Consider the following 19,738-nt stretch of genomic DNA (forward strand, 5'->3'; position numbering starts at 1 on the left):
CACAAATCCAATTTTCAACTAAAGCTACGGGTTCAAAATGATTAATTCAAACTTCCTTTCGTTCGACAGACAAGATATTTTGTTTCTTTCCTTTCGTCTTCTATTTGTCGATATGAGATATTACACTCTTCTCACTTTTAGAACTTTGCATCCTCATAAAATCCGTTACAATCCAACTGCCCACTTAGTTGTGATGCAAAACTCGTTGCAATCCAACTGTCCAATTAGTCATGTGTGCGGGCTCTAGATTTGGCTCATATGGGCTGTAGAGATGACACTTGCGATCCAATATAGCACTTGGTCCCTTAAGTTCTAGAGGTGGCCCTCTATCGAATGTGCCACTTTACTCCGCACAGCACCTGGCTCCTTGAACGGGGTATTTTACTGTTTCATAAGTTCTAGAGGTGGCCTCATCGAATGTGATACATTGTTTCGTACAACACTTAGACTCAGTACTTAGCTCCTTAAACGTGACACTTTATCCCGCACTTAACTCCTTACACTTCCTTGTATAGTTGGAACCAAAACTATAACACCACTTGACTCCAAACTCAATTTGCGCACAGTACTTAGCTCCTTGCACTTTCTTGTATAGTCAAAACTAGAACCATATCAAAAACTTGGCCCTAGACTCATCTAACACGCTTGCTTGTATAGTCAAAACCAGAATCATAATACCACTTAGCTTTGGTCTCACCTCGCATGGTTTAGAGGTGGTTGACCACTTTGCGTACCTTAGGTTCTAGAGGTGGCTTCCACCGAACGTAACACTTTACTCCACACAACACTGAGCTCCAAGCTCGATCAAGAGGTGGCTCACCACTTTGCCATCCTTAGGTTCTAGATGTGGTTCCCATCGAATGTGGTACTTTACTCCGCATAGTAATTGACTCCTTATAGTTCCTTACATGGTCGGAATTAGAATCATAACAACACTTGACTCTAAACTCATTCTACACTTGGCCCCGGCCTCACCCTGAGCTCTTTCTTGTTTAGTCGAAACTATAATCATAATACCACTTGACCACAAGCTCACCTTGTGTAGTCGAAATCAAAACCATAACCACTTAGACCCAATCTCATGCGGGCGCAAAAATCACGTAAGATTTGTTTTGATACCATTTGTAATACCTCACGCCTAACAAGTTGGTTCAATAACCTTTTGAACTGAAACTACAAGTTCAGAATGATTAATCCAAAATTATTTATAATCCAAAAGACCGAATGTCCGTTTGCCCATGTGGCACGTTACACATTCATCGTGACTTTCGCAGTTGCTTAAAATTTACGAGAAAGCTAAACCAGAGATTCCAGAAGAATTGGAAATATAGCCTTGCTTGGAGTTTTGATCAAAGTATTCTTCCTCCCGTTAAATCTAGCGCTTCTTGTCAGTACTTAGAACTAGAAATAGAAATGTTTGATATTTTCTTGATGTTTTGCTGAGTTAACATGCTTGCGCTTCAGCTGTATCTCGGACCACTACATGATTCTACAACTAAAAATGAGTATATTATGCGCACCCAAACACCCCCCCCCCCACCCCAAAAAAAAAACCTAGAAAAAAGACAGTTCAATGGCAATGAGAAAAGTCGAGCAACGGAAGTACCCCAAGCAAATTTAACATACCAGAATCGAGTAAAAACTAACAGCCCAAGGCAAATTTAGGCCAGAACCGAGTAAAAAGTAATCAGCATATGAAAGAATTTCATGGTAATCCTGTCAACAAAAAGAAATGTTAAATAAGCTTCTGCTGCTTGTGCATACGATTTGGAATGCTCACTTAGGCCGCAAGCATGCAAAAACCGCCGTTCTCTTTTTGTAATATTTCCAGCGCTTTTTGGACACACTGCCGAATAATCTTAGCGTAATGTTTCTTGGGGTGCGCCTCGTGCAAATTTATAGTGTTTGCCTGGTATGTATAGCCACATTTTACCTTTTTCCTTTAACTAACTCTTTTTCTTCACTTAAATCATACTGTCCTTTTGATAGACTGGAGCAGGACGCCCTGCACTACTAGATCAGGACAACTACATCAACAAATAAATGGAATTACGCATACTGCAGCAAAACACTTTTCCAAAACACAATTCATGTGATTCTGTGAGTAGCTACATGCTAATAGCTCTTGACGAGACCTCTGATTCAACCCCCTGCAAGTCTGCTTCAGATGCAGCAGCATTTTCCTACCAATATGTGAAGCATGTGTCATAGAGGTTCAATAATAAAAGGGTTAGTTGCAATTAATCCCCTTAAAGTATACCCCAATTCTCACTTTACCCCATAACCTTTAATTTTGCTCACTTAATCCCCTATAGGACAAAATTACCCTTTCATTATTTGAATTTTCATTTATCTTTTTTCCTCTCTTTTATTTCTTTTTCTCTTTCTTCTTTCTTCTCTCTTTCATCCTTCCCAATACAAAAATCCATCTCAACGGAAATTTTTATTTTGAATTTGTAATTGCATTTCTGGGTGAAGGTTTAAAAGACATTAAAAACTAATTTTGATTTTTGGTATGATGCCACATGTCACAATTTTCAAATGATGATTATTAATCAGGTCACAATTTCATTTTATGATATTTTCTTGAGAATAAAATGAGAAACTAGAAAGAAAAAGAAGAAAAACCAAAATTAAAAGAATTGAAAGGCTAAAAAAAATTGTATTTTAGCAAAGTGATTTGAATATTTTGTAATCATTTAAGGAGAAAATAGATCTCTGCAATTTCTCTTTTTTAATTTCAATTATTAAGATGAAGATTTTTTGTGGAGAAGAGGAAGAATTAAAGAAATAAGAAGAGGCAAAGAAAATAAAGGAGCACAAAAGGGGAAAGGAAAAAAAAAAGAGAGAAAAATAAGAGTTTAGAATAATAGAGGGATAATTTTGTCCAATAGGGGATAAAGTGACACAAAAAAATGGTTAGGGGGTAAAGTGAGAAATGAGTTATACTTTAAGGGGACTAATTGTGATTAACCCAATAATAAAAAGAGAAGGAAGGGGGGGGGGGGGGGGGAGCCAGACTTAGGTCATACCACTTGATCTTTCAACTTGGTCTTCGCTAGGTAACATTCCAAAGCACCGTCTCCTCGAAGTATCTTTCCACCACACCCAGCAGCGTCAATTGTACCCACGGACTCTTCATCAACCACAACAGCATCTACTCTATCCATTCCTCCCCTAATATCAGGAATCTATTGAAAACCAGTAAATGCGTTCAACTTGACTAGAGCAAAGAAGAAATGATGTCAAAACATCTTTAAGAACACTACCATTTGTTTAATGATCATCCAAAGAATAGATATGCTCAAGCATGGTTTACCTCGTACATGGCATCAGTCAAAATGCCCTCCAAAATGGCTCTTAAACCTCTAGCACCAGTGTTTTTAGCCATTGCTTTTTTGGCTATCAACCCTAATGCTTTCTCAGTAAAATGTAGTTTAACCTGTGAAACATAATTAACTATTACTTAGCACACAAAAACCTAAGGGTCTAAACTTAAGTTTATGCATATGTACATGAGTATGCATGTACATATGCATACACACGTGTATTCTATGTGCATGTATGTATACATATACGTATTTTGTCTGCATTTGGCTAGGGGCTGAGATACAGAGAAAATCCAGGTACACAAAGGATGCAGCTTACATTATTCATGTTGAACAATTTCTGGTACTGCTTTCCAAGTGCATTTTTTGGTTCTGCAAGGACCTGAAAGAAAAAAATAAAAGGATTATTGTCATATTCCTGTAAACTAATGCATCGGCTAAATACAGCCCTTCCATCTCATGCAGAAACAATTAGTCTCTTTTTTCTAAATAGTTTACAAAACAATCCCAAGAACCAGGCATTTGAAATTTAGTCCAAATTCTTTACTGTCAAAAGTTGAGTCTTCTCATTGTTTGGCCAAAAACTCCAAAAGCCAAACACAATTATCCTGTCATCTCTCCTATGACCACCAGAATTGGCTGAGCCCAGACAGGTTTTTCTACCATATCTGTCTCCTCCAATATCTCTAATACAGCTGCTATGAGTATGACAAATGCCAAAATCTGACACCAGTACAAGACAACAATTTCCTCTCAGTCGTGCAACTGACTGCCCCCTATGAATATCTGCAGTTTTATGTAACAACCCCCATTTCATTTTACAGCCTCCCAAATCCGTATGTTAGTCCACTAAGCAATGGTTTGATTTGCATGTAGCAGCTTGAAGCTTTAAAACCAATTTGTTTCGTATTCAATTCTTCAGTACGTTATTGCAGTACAACTGCCTGGTAATGATTGATGACTGAGAGGGTGCCTAAATTGGAAGCAAATGGTATACCAGGTAATACAAAAGGATAAAAAAACAAAGGGTAGAATTGATTGCATAGGATTCAGAATTTGAATCTTGATGGGCTAACTTGCCACTTGGATGGGGGTTCGAAAGTTGAGTAGAGGACCTTGATGAAAAGGATGATTCGGGGATGAATCAGAAGTAGGCTTTGCTAAAAAAGGGCATAAATTTACAAAAGAGAAAATCACAGAAGGGAAATAAAGACAAAAAAAAAAAAAATTTCTTCCTTCAGTAAGAAACAATACCATACTTTGTCAAATTTAAGTTCAAAGAAGAAAGTATCAAAAGCGAGATGTAGAAATAGATGCACAAGGGGATTATGTAATGCATATGTCCATGAAGGATTACAATATTGAAACAAAGAATCCTAATGAAGAGTGAAACTCATGCACAAAAACAAAAGAAAACACAACAATTTTATGCTTCTTATTTAATTTCCTCTCAGATTTCTATAGAATATGCAATTGATTTATCTTGGTATAAACTGCAAGTAGAAGAATGTTGAACATAGAAGCTGAACTATTTTGCTTAGATTAATATATTAAAATTAACAAGCCTCCTTGTATATCAAAAGCTAATCATGTTCTGTATTTTTTATTAAACACATATAAATATTTCGAAAATGAACATACAAGTATAGTGGGTAAAACAAAAATGGGAAAAAGAATGGCACAGAGGCATGGAAGTATTTTAAACAAAGGGTACAAGAATAATATACCATAAAAAAGCCACACAACTACAGACTCTCACAGATACACGTTATCTGTATTTTTAAGATGGAAACTATAGGCACTACAATATACCAACAGATTCCAAATGACAGTGCAGGAGCCACATGATACACACCTCTGCTCACACCCAAAAGGCCGCTTTATATAGTGAGGCAGATACTGTAAGTAGCACAGCTGATACAGTTTGAAACAGAGTACAAACGATGAACTAGAAAAGTGCATACAAGATTACCTGAACAAGTTGGTCCTCTGTTAGAGCTGATAAATTAACTAAAATGGGGAACCGCCCAACAAATTCTGGTATGAGACCATAGGCAATAAGGTCACTGCTTTCAACCTGAAAATCATGATATCTACTTAAAGCATGCAAAATACAGAACTTCTCAAATGCCAATGCAATTATTAAAACAGTCCTAATAACAAAAAAGTCAATGGCCTCACAGATTCCAGTAAGGATGATGTCACAGTGGCATTAGTTATTCCACCAGTTCTCAAGTTAGCACGAACGGGAGCACCAAAACCAATTGAAGAATCCTGCCGTCTGGCAAACAACATAAAGAAACTTGAATCCCATCAGAGAGACTCGAAACTAGCAAGCTAGTACTACAAAGAAGGAAGCCCTCCAGGGTGAGATGGAACAACACAATGAGTGGAACTTTACCTCTCAGAGATGGTCTTTTCCAAATCAATGAATGCACCACCACAGATAAATAGGATGTTTTTTGTATCAATCTGTAGGAAGTATATATTATCAGATCAGAGTGTAATCTTGTACATTCATGACTATTAGGAGAATATTAGTATTCTTGTAGATAATAAATTAGTATGGGTATTCTTGTAAATAATCGGTTAGATTTGTATTCCTATAAATACTAGTTAGTCACTCATAATACAGTGACTAGATGTTTTCCTCCCAAGATACCTGTTAACATAATATCAGAGCAAAAGTCCTAAGGTTAGGGTTAAACATCTAGCAAAAGTTTTGGTCATCGTGACTGTTCACGCGGCACTGTTCATCACAGTACTGTTCACGCGGACACTGTTCACTATTCACGGCACTGTTTACGCGCTGTTCATCTCGAGTTTTGACCCTTCATTTGGTTTGGAGTGCTATTCGCTATGGTTGAAAATCTATCAAAAGGTATTGTGACGTCTACTAATGTTATGCCAATGGTGATGCCTCAAATCACAAATTGAAAGTTGAATGACACTAATTATCAACAGTGGTCAAAAGCTGTTAAGATTTATCTGACAGGCTTAGGAAAGCAACGATATCTCACAGATGACTCTCCTACAGAGGACAACAAGAAACTAATGTGGATTCAAGAGGATGTCCAAATTCTTGGAGCAATATGGAATTCTATGGAGCCACGAATTGCTTACATGTGTTCTCATTGTGAGACAACAAAAGAAGTTTGGAATTATGTCCGGTTATTATACTGTAGTAATCTTTCACGGATGTATGATATTTCTTTGGAGTATTTTCAGTTGCAACAAGATAGCAAGACAGTAACTAAATACTTTGTTGATCTTAAGCGAGTTTCAAAAGAATTAAATGCCGTAATGCCTCTCTCAAGTGATATTACAGTTATGCAGAGGCAAAGAGAACAAATGCTTGTGCTCAAATTCCTGACCGGTCTCAAGCCAGAATTTGAACCAATCAAATTTCAAATTTTGGCAGGTGAACAATTACCATCCTTTGCAGAGACGTATGCTCGGGTCTTACGTTCTGCATCTAAGGACAACGCACAGGGTGATGGTGCTCTAATTAATGACAAATCTGCTTTAGTTGCTACCAATGGTCGGATAGAGCAACTTAACTTTGGACGTGGCTCTCGCGGAGGAAGAAGTAAAGGAGGTCGTGGAGGTCGAGGCACCCGTGAATGTACTCATTGTGGTTTGAAAAATCACACTCGTAATACTTGTTGAGATTTAAATGGAAAACCACCTCGGTTTGCTAATGCGGTTACCATTGACCAAGTTAAATCAAGTTCTTCAGCACAAGGGTCCCAGAAGACTTTTACCATATCCGAGGAAGATTATGTCAAATTTCTGCAGTACCAAACTGCAAATCACGCATCTCTTCTCACTGCTTCTTTAGCACAAAAAGGTAATGCTATGGCTTGTCTCTCCACTTCCAAAAATTTTGACTCATGGATCATTGATTCCGGAGTTACTGATCATATGTCAGGTATCTCTAGAAAATTTTTTAATTTTCAAGAGTCTACTTCCTTCCCTCATGTTACTTTAGCTGATGGATCTACAACTAAAGTTAAAGGACTAGGCACTGTAGAAATTAACGCATCTCGTCCGCTGTTTTCTGTTCTTTACGTACCCAATTTGCCTTTTAATCTAATGTCCGTTAGTAAGCTTACCAAATTTCTACAGTATTCAGTTATTTTTTCTCCTGATTTTGTTGTCATTAAGGATTTGAAGATAAAGAGGATGATTGGTGGAGGGCGTGAGCATAATGGTCTTTATTTTCTCAACTCTAATGGTCCGATTGCGCGCTCTGCTACTGTTTCTCCTTTTGAAATTCACTGTCGTTTGGGTCATCCGTCTCTACAAAATTTGAAGAAGTTGGTTCCTGCCTTGAGTCAGTTGTCTTCATTAGAATGTGAGTCTTGTCAATTAGGAAAGCATCATCGTGATTTTTTTGCCCCTAGGGTCAATAAACGGGTTTCGGAACCCTTTTTGTTAGTTCATTCTGATATTTGGGGTCCTAACCGAGTCACTTCAAAGTTAGGTTTTAAATATTTTGTAATCTTTGTTGATGATTTTTCCAGAGTTACATGGCTTTATTTAATGAAAGATCGTTCAGAATTATATTCCATTTTTTGTGCATTTGTTACAGAAATAAAGAATCAATTTGGTGTGCCTGTACGTATACTTCGCAGTGATAATGCGAAAGAATATTTTTCCACTCCTTGTGATACCTTTATGACTAAGTCCGGTATTCTTCATCAATCCTTTTGTCCTCATACTCCACAACAGAATGGAATTACTGAAAGAAAAATTGGACATTTAATTGAAGTTGCTCGGACACTTTTGTTGCACATGAATGTGCCCAAATAATTTTGGAGTGATGCAGTTTTAACTGCATGTTATTTAATTAATTGCATGCCATCCAATATTCTTGGAGGTCAATTACCTCACTCCATTCTCTTTCCTCATGACCCTATATTTAAATTACCTCCTCGTATTTTTGGGTGTGTGTGTTTTGTTCATCAGCTTGCTTCCGGGGTGGTTAAATTAGATCCTCGTGCCATTAAGTGTATTTTCTTAGCATACGCACGAGCGCAAAAGGGGTATAATGTTACAGTCCAGTTTTAAATCGTTTTTTCACTTGTGCTGATGTTACTTTCTTTGAATCCACTCCTTATTTTATGAAGCAAGGTATGTCTTGTGAGTTAGACCAGTGTTCCTCTTTTCCTTCTCCTGATTTACCAGTCCCTTCATCTTTATTACCTGAGTTATCTAATTCACCAGATTCCACAACTCGATTATCTCGTCCTAATTTTCAAGTTTATTCTCGTCGTTCCATGGTTGAGAAAGCTCCTAATATGCTACGTACTTCACCAATTAACTATCAATCTTCAGATCCAGGTATGACGCCCTCCTGTGAGTCAGATCTTCCTATTGTTTTACGTAAAGGTAAGATACATTGTACTTCTCATCCTATTTCTAATTTTCTCTTATTCTTATCTCTCTCTGTCATATTCTTCATTTGTTGTTTTCCTTGATTCGGTATCCATTCCTAAAACTATTACCCATGCTCTCAATGATCCTGGTTGGAGGTTAGCTATGCAAGAAGAGATGCTTGCTTTGGAGAAAAATGGTACTTGGGATCTTATTCCTCTTCCCTCTGATAAGCCAGTTGTTAGTTGTAAATGGGTGTACATTATAAAAGTACAACCTAATGGTTCTATTGATAGATTGAAGGCTCGTCTGGTAGCTAAAAGATTTGCTCAGGTGTATGGAATCGACTACTTCGAAACATTTTCTCCTATTGCAAAGATTACCTCTGTTCGTCTTCTTATCTCTTTGGCAGCAACTTATAATTAGCCATTGCATCAGTTGGATGTGAAAAATGCATTTTTGCATAGAGATTTGAAAGAAGAGGTATATATGGAACAACCTCCTGGATTTGTTGTTCAGGGGGAGACTTCGCGGTTGGTTTGTCGTTTGAAAAAATCCTTATATGGATTGAAACAGTCTCCGAGGGCTTGGTTTGGCCGGTTTAGTAGTGTTGTCATGAAGTTCGGTCTGACAAGATGTGGAGTAGATCACTCTGTATTTTATCGGCATTCTAATATTGGTAAAATTTTATTAGTTGTTTATGTGGATGATATTATAATTACAGGTGATAATGTTGTGGGAATCCAAAAACTTAAATCCAATCTGCAGGCAAACTTTCAGACAAAGGATTTAGGTCATCTACAGTATTTTCTGGGTATTGAGGTAGATCGATCTAAATATGAGATTTATTTATGTCAAAGAAAATATGTACTCGATATGTTGAGTGAAGTTGGGATGTTAGGTTGTCGATCTGTAGATACTCCTATGGATCCCAATGTGAAATTAGCAAGAGATCAAGGTGCATTACTTGATGGTTCTAAGCAATATCGAAGATTTGTGGGTAAATTAAATTATCTCACTGTAACGAAACCTGACATTTCGTTTGCAGTGAGTGTTGTGAGTCAATTTCTTGATACCCCTCGTACTAGTCATTGGAATGCTATTATACGAATTCTTAGGTATCTTAAGAGTGCTCCTGAAAAAGGGTTGCTGTATCAGAATTATAGACACACTGATATTGAAGGATATAGTGATGCAGATTGGGCTAGTTCTGCCTCAAATCGAAGATCGACTACAGGATATTGTGTTTGTTGGTGGTAATTTAGTATCGTGGAAGAGTAAGAAGCAAACAGTTGTCTCCAGATCAAGTGCAAAATCTGAATACCGCGCTACGGTTCACGCTGTGTGAATTGGTTTGGTTGAAAAGCATGTTACTTGAAATTGGGTTTGAGCATAAATAGCCTATGAATTTAGTGTGTGATAATCAGACGGCTGTCCATATTGCGTCTAATCCAGTGTTTCATGAAAGGACAAAACACATTGAAGTTGATTGTCACTTCATTCGAGAGAAATTGCTTGACGGAGTCATCAAGACATCTCATGTACCGTCTGTAGATCAATTGGCTGATTTGTTTACCAAGAGTTTAGGGGGTTCTAGGGTGAAATACACTTGTAACAAGTTGGGTGCTTATGATATATATGCTCCAACTTGAGGGGGAGTGTTAGGAGAATATTAGTATTCTTGTAGATAATAAATTAGTAAGGGTATTCTTGTAAATAGTTGGTTATGTTTGTATTCCTATAAATACTAGTTAGTCACTCATAATACAGTGACTAGATGTTTTCCTCCCAAGATACCTGTTAACAATGACTATATCTCCAATAGATCAATGAAAGCATTTAAGATTCATGCTTTACACTTTCAAAGGACCTAAGAAGATCTCCTACCAGCAGACTGACAACATGGAATCATCTCACTAGAAGTCTTATTTAAAATCTACTCCATGACAACAGTAACAACAATGGCAGGACAATATCTCACAGAAAAAAGGCATCCTCTAGAATGCCAGGTCTATCTTGCCTTATTTATATTGTATGAGTTACATACTTTAGCCCAAACATAACAACTCAACTTGCATAGAGCATACAGCCAAACCAGAAATTAATGACCTTTATGTAGAAGAGATTTTGCAAGAAACCTTTACAGGTTACGCTATAGTCTGTTGAGGAACTGGGTGAATATGTGTCTTAGACAAGGTTGGACAGGCATGAGATAGCACTAAGAAAAAAGTCAAAGCAATCTATAAAGACAGAGAAAAGCCAATGAATTCAGTGATGACTGTAGAAGAAAAGAATCTTCTATAAAGAAGGGATATGCTGGGCAACTTGAAGTCAAAACAGAGGACACCTGGTGCGTCAATGAATCTACAGGCAAAGGTGATTCATTCATGTGCAGAGAGATCACCTGATTACAATAAAATGGAAAAAGGAGATGTATTGGCAGGGAATCAGTATGCCATAAAAGAGTAAAACTAAGAAAGTGGGGGAAAATCGATAATGAGCACAGTGAAAGGGACGTATAGGAATATCTCCCTATCCGAAGGAGGACAAGAGATGATCCCCAGGCAGAGCCTGCTGAGGATGCCTTTGCTCCAAGCTTGATGCCACAAGACATCAGAATCCTTGGGGAGGTAATAAGGCCTCCTCGTAGGCTTATGATGCCTCCGAACTATATGAGATTAATAGTGCCAGACTAGTATCAGTCTGAAGTACAAGGTCAAATTTGAGCCCTTGGCCCTCGGGAATGAGGCAGGCTGCCCCTGCAGCTAGTATGAGCATGGGAATGAAGATCCAAGACTTAAGTGTAATGTCATGAAAGGGATGATGCATGGTGTGGCAGGAATCCTAGTTGCCATTATGCAACAAATGATGAGCTAATGCAACTAAAGATTTAGTCACTCTCTCACTCTTTGCACCTCATAGCAGTGCCTCACATCTTAACCTTGTGTCTTCATCTCATCCACGCAGAACCCTCTGACTTCCCGCTTTTTGGTTGTTTTCTGGACACAAAATCAGCTCATCCTATCAGATTGGAAGCCAACATCATGACATCAGGCCACATCCTAGTTTCTATATGCATAAATTTCCACCAATTGCATCGTTGATGGTCTAATTTAAAGTTGTCATGGTTTACCATGAAAGTAATGGTATTGGGAGGAGACTAGTGCTGAAATACCTGGGCTCAGGTCAACAAAAGCGGAAATCAAAACAGGTTCAATTATTGTCTGTTCTATCCTCAAACATTTCCTTTTTCTCTTGTATTACTTTTCTGATCACCGAAAGGCGTGCACTGACACAAGCACACAACTCACCAATTCTGCATAATCTTCCACCATCATACTTGACCTTTAGCCCAGGTATCATTTTTGGTTATTACTAAAATCCCTTTTTGGAGGGGAGGGTTGGATTGTTAGTGTGGATGATTTAGAAGATATAATCAACAGACCATAGGTGTGATGATCTGGGCTAAAACTCTGGAAATTCAAAATGCCAAAACAGATTCTTAAGCTAATCACACAGTGACATCTCCTAAGCCCAATACAAGTTTTTATGCATCAGTAAAGGAAACAAGTGAAAAATATATGTCAGTAAATCAAACAAATCAAGTAAAAAACAACAACATAGGGACATAAACATCATTAGGATTACCCATCACTCATTTCTGAAGCATATAAGATTTCCTAAAGAGCTACATACTGTTTCCAAAGGATAACCAGATAATTAGATGCAACGCAACATACCTGGATATGGTCACCGCGTGGATGTTTTCTGGCCCCCTTCTCAGGAACATTTACTATCTGGTTAAGCAAAATACACAATAAATGCAACTAATTACGAAATGCAGTCACCACAATGCAACTGATTTATCAATTTGAAGTGCAACAGATGGAGTGCAGCATAATTTGAAGGCATAAAAAATTTAGCAGAAAGCAAACTTCATATGCAAATAGGTTCCGCAATCATCAAACAAGCAAAGGACAAGAAAGAGATAAAGAGTATGAAACCGAATACCATAAACTGTGCAAAATTACAGGGCTCCCATTGACTAAAATGTTAATGAACTTTTCTGCTCCTGTGGCGTAAGAGATGAAGAAAATGGAGGAGACAGAAAAGTATACAATCTATAGCAATGGTGAAAAATAGTTTCTAAAGTGCTAGCAATGGAGGAGACAGAAAGGTAGATGATTTATAGCAATGGCGAAATGAATGCTATAGAAATGATCTTTTGTGATGCATGTGAGTTTATAAAGCAGAAAAGCACTAATACCCTTACAAAAGTGCTAGCACATAGCTGTTACTGTGTGGGTGTGGTGCATGTTGTACAGCAAAGTGCTAAGAACACAAATGTTAGTGGTTGGAAAAGACTTTGACAGTTGTAAAAGGGGCTGTTTAGTTTGGTACGCCAAAGATGTCCCACAGGCATAAAGTAGTCCATCAGGACACAGCATGCATTCTGGTAATCCCAGTATTTTTTTTTTTTTTTTTGATGAGTCAATCATCCCTATCAAACCATCAAAAGCTCCTCAAGTCTAGCATATCTGCATGAAACAGACTAGTTTCCTCCACCATCGGTCGGCCACACTTGTATATTTCCACACAAGCAACTTCGTCATGTGAAGACAAATTCATGACTCAAACCCAAAGGAATTGCATGCAAACAATCAAGAGGAGAAATAGAACAGAATAAATGGAATAACTACTATGTAAACTATCAGTTTAACTAGTCACAAAATGTTTACAACATAACTAAGCAATATTCCTATACCAATTAATCTGCATAATTAGAATAAAAACAAATAAACCAATTAACTCATAGATCAATTACCGTTCCTTCCAGCATTTTAAGTAGCGCCTGCTGCACTCCTTCCCCAGAGACATCTCTGCTAATGTTTAAGCTCTCTGCCTTTGAAGTTTACCACAAAACATAACAGGAGAAGATAATATACTGATAAGAAGTTAGACGCAGTCATGTCTCAAAGAAAGGGTGCAACCTGAATATGTTTACATTGAAAATATTAAAATGAAAAACCTTTTTAGTTATCTTATCAACTTCATCAATGTACACCATCCCTTGTTGTGCTGCTTGAACATTGAACTCAGCAACCTTCATGCCAAATTGAAAGCTCAGACGCTTGATCACTAACAAAGATATATGGAACAAGCAAAGAATTTGAACTATTGAACATGTTGGGTAAAACGAGGATTGAAGACAAAATTGTTCATAATAACTCGTAAAGTATAAACCCTACATTTCTTTTCTTTTGGATTTATGTTCATAGAATACATAAGAACATGTAACTGCCCCTGTTTTTAGCATTTATCAAAACAATTTGTAAAAATACTACTCCCTCCATCCCATTTAAGTGTCATGCTCTCCTGTTCTATTCATCCCAAAATTAGTGTCACTTACCAAAAGAGACAATAAAACCTTTCACCCACTTCCATTGATGCCCTATAATCCAACAACCAGATTCTTATCTTTAAGTAGGCCCAAAAGTTCACCTATGAAAAACAGAATTTCCATTTGATGGTGTGTGCGCCACGTTAGAAGCAGTAGGATTCGTGCATTGCACTTTCCCCAAAAGAGCTTGAAAACATTTCATAGGAATGGGCCCCACAATCTTGTCACCACTCTATCTTACTTTGAATGAATCAACACGTCAGGCTGCATAGCAAGTTCAAGCAGGGCATTCTTGGAACATAACCCACAACATTTGAAATCTAAGCGCTGTTGAAAATAAGTGGGATTCCCAAAGTGCGACAGAAATTTTGGGATGGAGGGAGTACTTGTAAACCAAAAGATAAGCCTAAAAAAATGTCATGCTTCGTTTAAAGCAACTAAAAGTGAAATTTGCATATTGTCTTCCTGAGTCAAATCCTAATTTAATTTGGAGTACCTGAAAATCTGAAAACATAAGACTCTCAGAGAGTTTTGGCAGTATATCCACTAAATATCTTAACATTACTACTGGTCAGCAACGTAAATAAATAATGCACACGATCATAATGGTCCACAACATGGAAATAAACTGAACCTGCCAAGCACTAATGGCACATGCAAAAGCATGATTTACCAATCAGCACCCAATGTTGCTTGCAGCCAAAACACATACATGGACATACAGTTATATGCAAGACTCTAAGGGACTCCAATTGCAATTCAAAGCATCATGCTTGACATATAGTGTTCAGACTAAATCAGATTGGAGACTCACTCTTGATAGTTTGAATACCAAATAACTGAAAAGGTTTTGCCAATAGTCAATAAGATTGAAGGATTTTTGATAGTCATTATCATTTCCATTTGGTAGACACCAAACCAGCTGTTATTCTCTAATATACTACACCAGTTGACCTAGAAGAGTCTCTCTCTCTCTCTCTCTCTCTCTCTCTCTCAACTCGAATACACACAAAAACCCACACACACAAACACATGTCAATACTATAACAGTTGTGGTACCTAAACCCCCTAAACCCAAAGCATAACCATGAACCCACACACACAAACACGTCAATACTATAACAGTTGTGGTACCTAAACCCCCTAAACCCAAAGCATAACCATGACCAATTTGAATACACTGTGTTTATTAAAATTAATGTGATCTTCATCAAAGCAAAATAGTATGTAAAAATATTTTGTCAACTATCATGTAATTATTTCTGCAAAATTATCAATCTAAATGAGTCTTATCCTCCTGTGTTTGTGCGTGGAAACATAAATGTTTTGGATCTTCATCTGTTTCTTACATGAATCTATATCTACTCTCAACCGCTGTGACTTTAACCCCCAATTCTATCCCGTTTCCATAACCAAAAATACTTTTCACCTGATCAAATAACCCAGAGTTACCTCTGTTCTTTAACCTCCCACACTATTTCTTCAAGCCCTTCTTAACCTTTGCTCTTATAAGTACATCCATTGATTGTGCCTCAGTCAACAGTAAAACATGATGCAATAACACTAATTATAATATATAGAACATTTATTGAAGGCAAAAGAATAGTCATTATATATCAAATTCTTAAATCATACATCTTAATTTTATATGGACCAACTTAACTGTCAACAGGGTAAGGGTATTCCTATGTTTCTCTTATGCGTTTACTATCAGCAAGCACGTTGCATAGGGAGGGGAAAAAATCATTCAGGTAAGTCAAATCAAATTTAATCTAACTCCTTCCAAATATTCACAAAACATTTACTCAAATTCTTGTCCAGGAATAAGCATTTCAATCTCAGCGGTTGCTGCCAGATAAAATGAGGATGAACATCCCAATAAAATCTTAAACTGATTCAACTATTGTAAAAACTAATTTGAATGAGTTTGGCAGGCTGAGAGTATATACCGTAAGCAATTTGTGAAGTATTGATTCAACATCCTCACCAACATATCCTGCCTGTACAGGAGTAAAGTACTCTTGTCATCTGGACAGATATAGGAAATTTGAAAGACCCAAAGAAGAATACGAGGCATGAGACAGTAAAAGCAGCAGTGATAAGAGCAAAGAAGAATCCCATCTGTCTCTTTATCAAGTGCACAGTATGTCGGTGGTTTTTTTCCGCTTTTGTAAAAACTATTTTAACCAGATAAAAAAAAAAGTAAAGTAATTCTCGAAAAAGTAGTTCAACAAACTCAAACAGTCATTTTGTGAAAAGATTTCAAAATCAATATTTCAGCTAATTAGCTAAAAGCATAAGCCATAAGCAAAGAACTAAACCTTGCAAAAAGCTAGAAATCAGCTGATTTTAAGCAATCAAGAACAAGATTTATTACGTTGAGATTACAACAAAACACTTTTTTGCTCCCCAAAAAAAAAAAAACCATTACATCAACAAGTATACTTACATAGCTGCACACTTAATCTTTTAAACAGATAGTTGTCCATATAATCATACCAGCCATGGATGAGTACAGCCTAAAACAGATTCACCCAAGAATTACTTGCCTGGGTTAGAGTAGTTGCATCAGCAATTACAAAGGGCACATTCACAAAACGAGCTAGAGTTTTTGCCAGCAGCGTTTTTCCTGTTTAACAAGAAAGTATGAACTACAAAGGCATTCTAAAATATGGAGACTCTACATGTTGAACCTGTCTCAATAAAACAAATCATCAAGGATGATCACGTAACCACCAACTTATCTTACAGCAAATGCCTTCTATTGAAATAAGGGATTAAAAACAAGAATTGTTAAGAAAGAAGATACCAGAGCCTGTTGGCCCCATCAAAAGCACATTGCTCTTCTCCAATTCCACATTTTCGTCATCATCATCTGGTGCTATTTCTGCTCCTGACCTAGCATCAAAGTACGGATTCAAGCTGTCAAACAGTATAGAAAGCACAAGTATAGTGTATCCAATTGTGTGAAAAAGCATTGCAGTTAAATCGCATCCTGGCCATGCATAACTAGACGAAAAGGAAATGATCACCAACCCCTTGTTCAAGCTGGCATGATATATCCTTTTGTAGTGGTTATAGACAGCCACTGATAACACCTGCAGCATGAAAATGAAGCCAAAATCACATATGAATTATAATTGGAGAATCTTAAACATTTCTAGCTGTTTTGGCACTCACAGAGTGCCCCAATCCACTCCAGGTCAGCAACCCAAATCCAAGCATGCATTTTCAGTAAACCACCCCTCTCCCCCCCCCCCAAAAAAAGCCGGAAAAAATAAACAAAAAAGGGTTTACATATGTTGACAGTCTATGGACCACTATTTTGCATGAGTAGAAAACCTACTGACGAGAACTGGTATTGCCATCTGAGGACTATTGTTCAAACTTGCTTCCACTTCTCTAGTTCTGTTGTGCATTTCATAGTCTAATTACCAACACCAAGACAAGTGCGATGGTTGCATCAGTGAAACATAAATACAACATGATACCGCAATTGTGCAAGACACACATGAAAGAAAGTGAGAAACTTGACTAGAAGAGTTGCATTCAAGCAACATTGAGAAGAGAATTAAACACCTCCAAAAGAATGCCGGCATGAACTTTACATTTGGAGAAAGCAATCCACACAAAAACTTGACAAGCTAGAGATGACAGCATCAAGGTTTATATTCAACATGCAACAAATCAGGCAACTTAGATCAGAATTTAGAATACCACTAAGGTGTGCATTATTGTTCATGGCTATACAACTGAAACATGTTTCCAGAGGGAGAGAAGAATAAGATAAAAGTGTACAAAAAAGGGAACCTTTTTGGCATGATCCTGGCCTATGACAAACTTATCAAGTCCCATGCAAATCTCCTTTGGCGTGGGCAAACTTTTTCCCAGATTAGATCCTCCCCATCCACTCTTCTCTCCGTTGTTGCTAGTGTCACCACCCTTAATGTTAGGGGTGCTGGCAGCCCGCACCACATTGACACCGGGAGCAAAAGGTGGGCCAGGAGGTGTATGAACTGCAATCCCATCTCCCCCATTTCTGTTGGCGGGAGGAGGAGGAGGCAAATTCTCTGGTGGCTCACTGCCGTAAGACTTGAAGGTTCCCCAAAACGAGGCCCTAAGTCTTTTTCCCCATTCTTCTTCCGTCATTGATCTCTTGTCAGAGGCAATCCTGGTAGCACCACCGTTACTAGTTTTAACTCTCCCAATCTCCAGGAAACTCCCTTGAAGGGGAGCCATCTGGTGTGGACGGAAATAGTAGGCGGTCTTGCAATTGGGACAGAGGCTAACAGCCTGGTATTGGTGCACTCCTCCATTTGGCCCGCCTGTGGCTTGTTTCTTGTCCGCATTACTAGTGTTGTTATTGATCATGTTATTCGAGGAGGAGCTGCTGTTGCTCCACTCGCCATTAGGACGAGGATGACTAATGTTGTTTGAATCACAGTTATTAGTAGTATCAATAACACCATCATGGTTATTGGAACTTGAATCGAAAGGGAAGGCTTCAAAAGTGGGAGTGGAAGAGGGAGGAATGAGGTGGGGGTGACGCTCGGTGAAGAGGATATCCATTTGCTTAGCGCAGCGAGGGCAGTTGGCCTCCGCCCTAATTCTGCGAACCGTGTGGTAGTCGTCCGAACCGCCACCGCCACCGCCCCCGCGGTCCCACTTGTACCTCTCCTGCACCCCTATCAGTGACTCCCTACGCTTAAGATAAGAGCCCACGTGCAGGCAATTCACGAAACCTCTATTGTTCTGCTTTTGCCACGGGTGGCTCTGGCTCTGCTTCCATCTTCGTGCGGATGATGAAGCTGTTGTCGCTGCCGCCACTCGGTCTTTCAGCCTCACCCATTTCCAAATTCCCCGGGACATAATACCACTGTATTTATCAGCCTTAGCTCTACGCTCTATTCCTCCCCGGTGATAATATATAATGATGATAATACCATTTACAACTAAACTGGTAATAACCTACTCCGCCCACGTTTCTCCCACTTTAGAGTTTTAGATTTGTTTCTTCTGTAACGAAATTGACCGTAGAAATCGGGATCAATGAATGAACTCAATACAATTAACAAGTCTACAATCAAGTGTCGAATGGCTAGATCTTACTATCTGAGCGACCGTGCTTTTATAAGTATCTACTAATACTCTATCTTCTTGACGTGAACAAGCGAGCTCCAAGGCACACACCCAGGATAGAAAATAACGTTTAGGTGCCGGGAGAGTTCGTAGGAGACGGATTTGTTTTTTTAATGAAGCAGCAAAATAAAATGTCAAAAAAATGAAACCGACCCCCCTGCCCCTGTAGCAGCAGTTTGTGCCATCGACTCTTACCTCCTCCCCATACTTGCAGTTTGACATGCGTTCACATCTGAATTGCATCGTTGCACTCGACAAGTGGAATAATTGGGCTTCACAATCCACAGCCGCAATTCACAAGGTCATTGGGTTTCCATACTAACTAGATTTCAACTCGTGCAATATGGTTTACGATTATGAAAAAATTTAATACTTTTAATAAATTAAAAATATATAAAACTATTAAATAGGGTTAAAATGAGGAGAAGAGAAGGATAAATTCGTTACCAGACAAGTCCATCTTGCTTCCATTTTCACGCCATAATCAATT

The 19,738-nt window shown here is 38.2% G+C and overlaps 1 protein-coding gene across 2 annotated transcripts; it reads right to left on the reverse strand.

Annotated features, from left to right (window-relative positions):
• Positions 1 to 2,028: 2,028 nt before the first annotated feature.
• Positions 2,029 to 19,633, reverse strand: LOC140004249 (CLP protease regulatory subunit CLPX3, mitochondrial-like). 2 transcript variants are annotated; one of them, XR_011822235.1, is made up of 15 exons: positions 17,920 to 19,633; positions 17,146 to 17,207; positions 16,919 to 17,007; positions 16,655 to 16,738; positions 16,059 to 16,105; positions 13,738 to 13,812; positions 13,534 to 13,611; positions 12,449 to 12,505; positions 5,731 to 5,801; positions 5,511 to 5,610; positions 5,302 to 5,406; positions 3,649 to 3,711; positions 3,320 to 3,442; positions 3,033 to 3,223; positions 2,029 to 2,183 (listed from the first exon to the last, which is right to left on the reverse strand). XR_011822235.1 is itself a non-coding variant. In XM_072068289.1 (15 exons), the coding sequence occupies exons 1-15, from the start codon at positions 18,976 to 18,978 to the stop codon at positions 2,109 to 2,111; spliced, it is 2,247 nt and encodes a 748-aa protein (XP_071924390.1). In that variant the 5' UTR covers positions 18,979 to 19,607; the 3' UTR covers positions 2,029 to 2,108. The 2 variants fall into 2 exon arrangements, 1 of the variants encoding a protein (XP_071924390.1); XM_072068289.1 differs by having other exon boundaries at positions 3,033 to 3,191; positions 17,920 to 19,607.
• Positions 19,634 to 19,738: the final 105 nt, after the last annotated feature.

Source organism: Coffea arabica, chromosome 10c (genome assembly GCF_036785885.1).
Source record: "Coffea arabica cultivar ET-39 chromosome 10c, Coffea Arabica ET-39 HiFi, whole genome shotgun sequence".
Classification (NCBI taxonomy): domain Eukaryota; kingdom Viridiplantae; phylum Streptophyta; class Magnoliopsida; order Gentianales; family Rubiaceae; genus Coffea; species Coffea arabica.

What these genes read in the sequence shown, in the direction of transcription:
- LOC140004249 (XM_072068289.1), bottom strand. Translation starts at nt 18,978, where the DNA reads ATGTCCCGGGGAATTTGGAAATGGGTGAGGCTGAAAGACCGAGTGGCG. An exon ending in GCCAGGATCATGCCAAAAAG is followed by an intron (nt 17,208 to 17,919) that starts GTTCCCTTTTTT and finishes TTCATGCTGCAG; the next exon opens with GTGTTATCAGTGGCTGTCTA. An exon ending in GATGGGGCCAACAGGCTCTG is followed by an intron (nt 16,739 to 16,918) that starts GTATCTTCTTTC and finishes CTTGTTAAACAG; the next exon opens with GAAAAACGCTGCTGGCAAAA.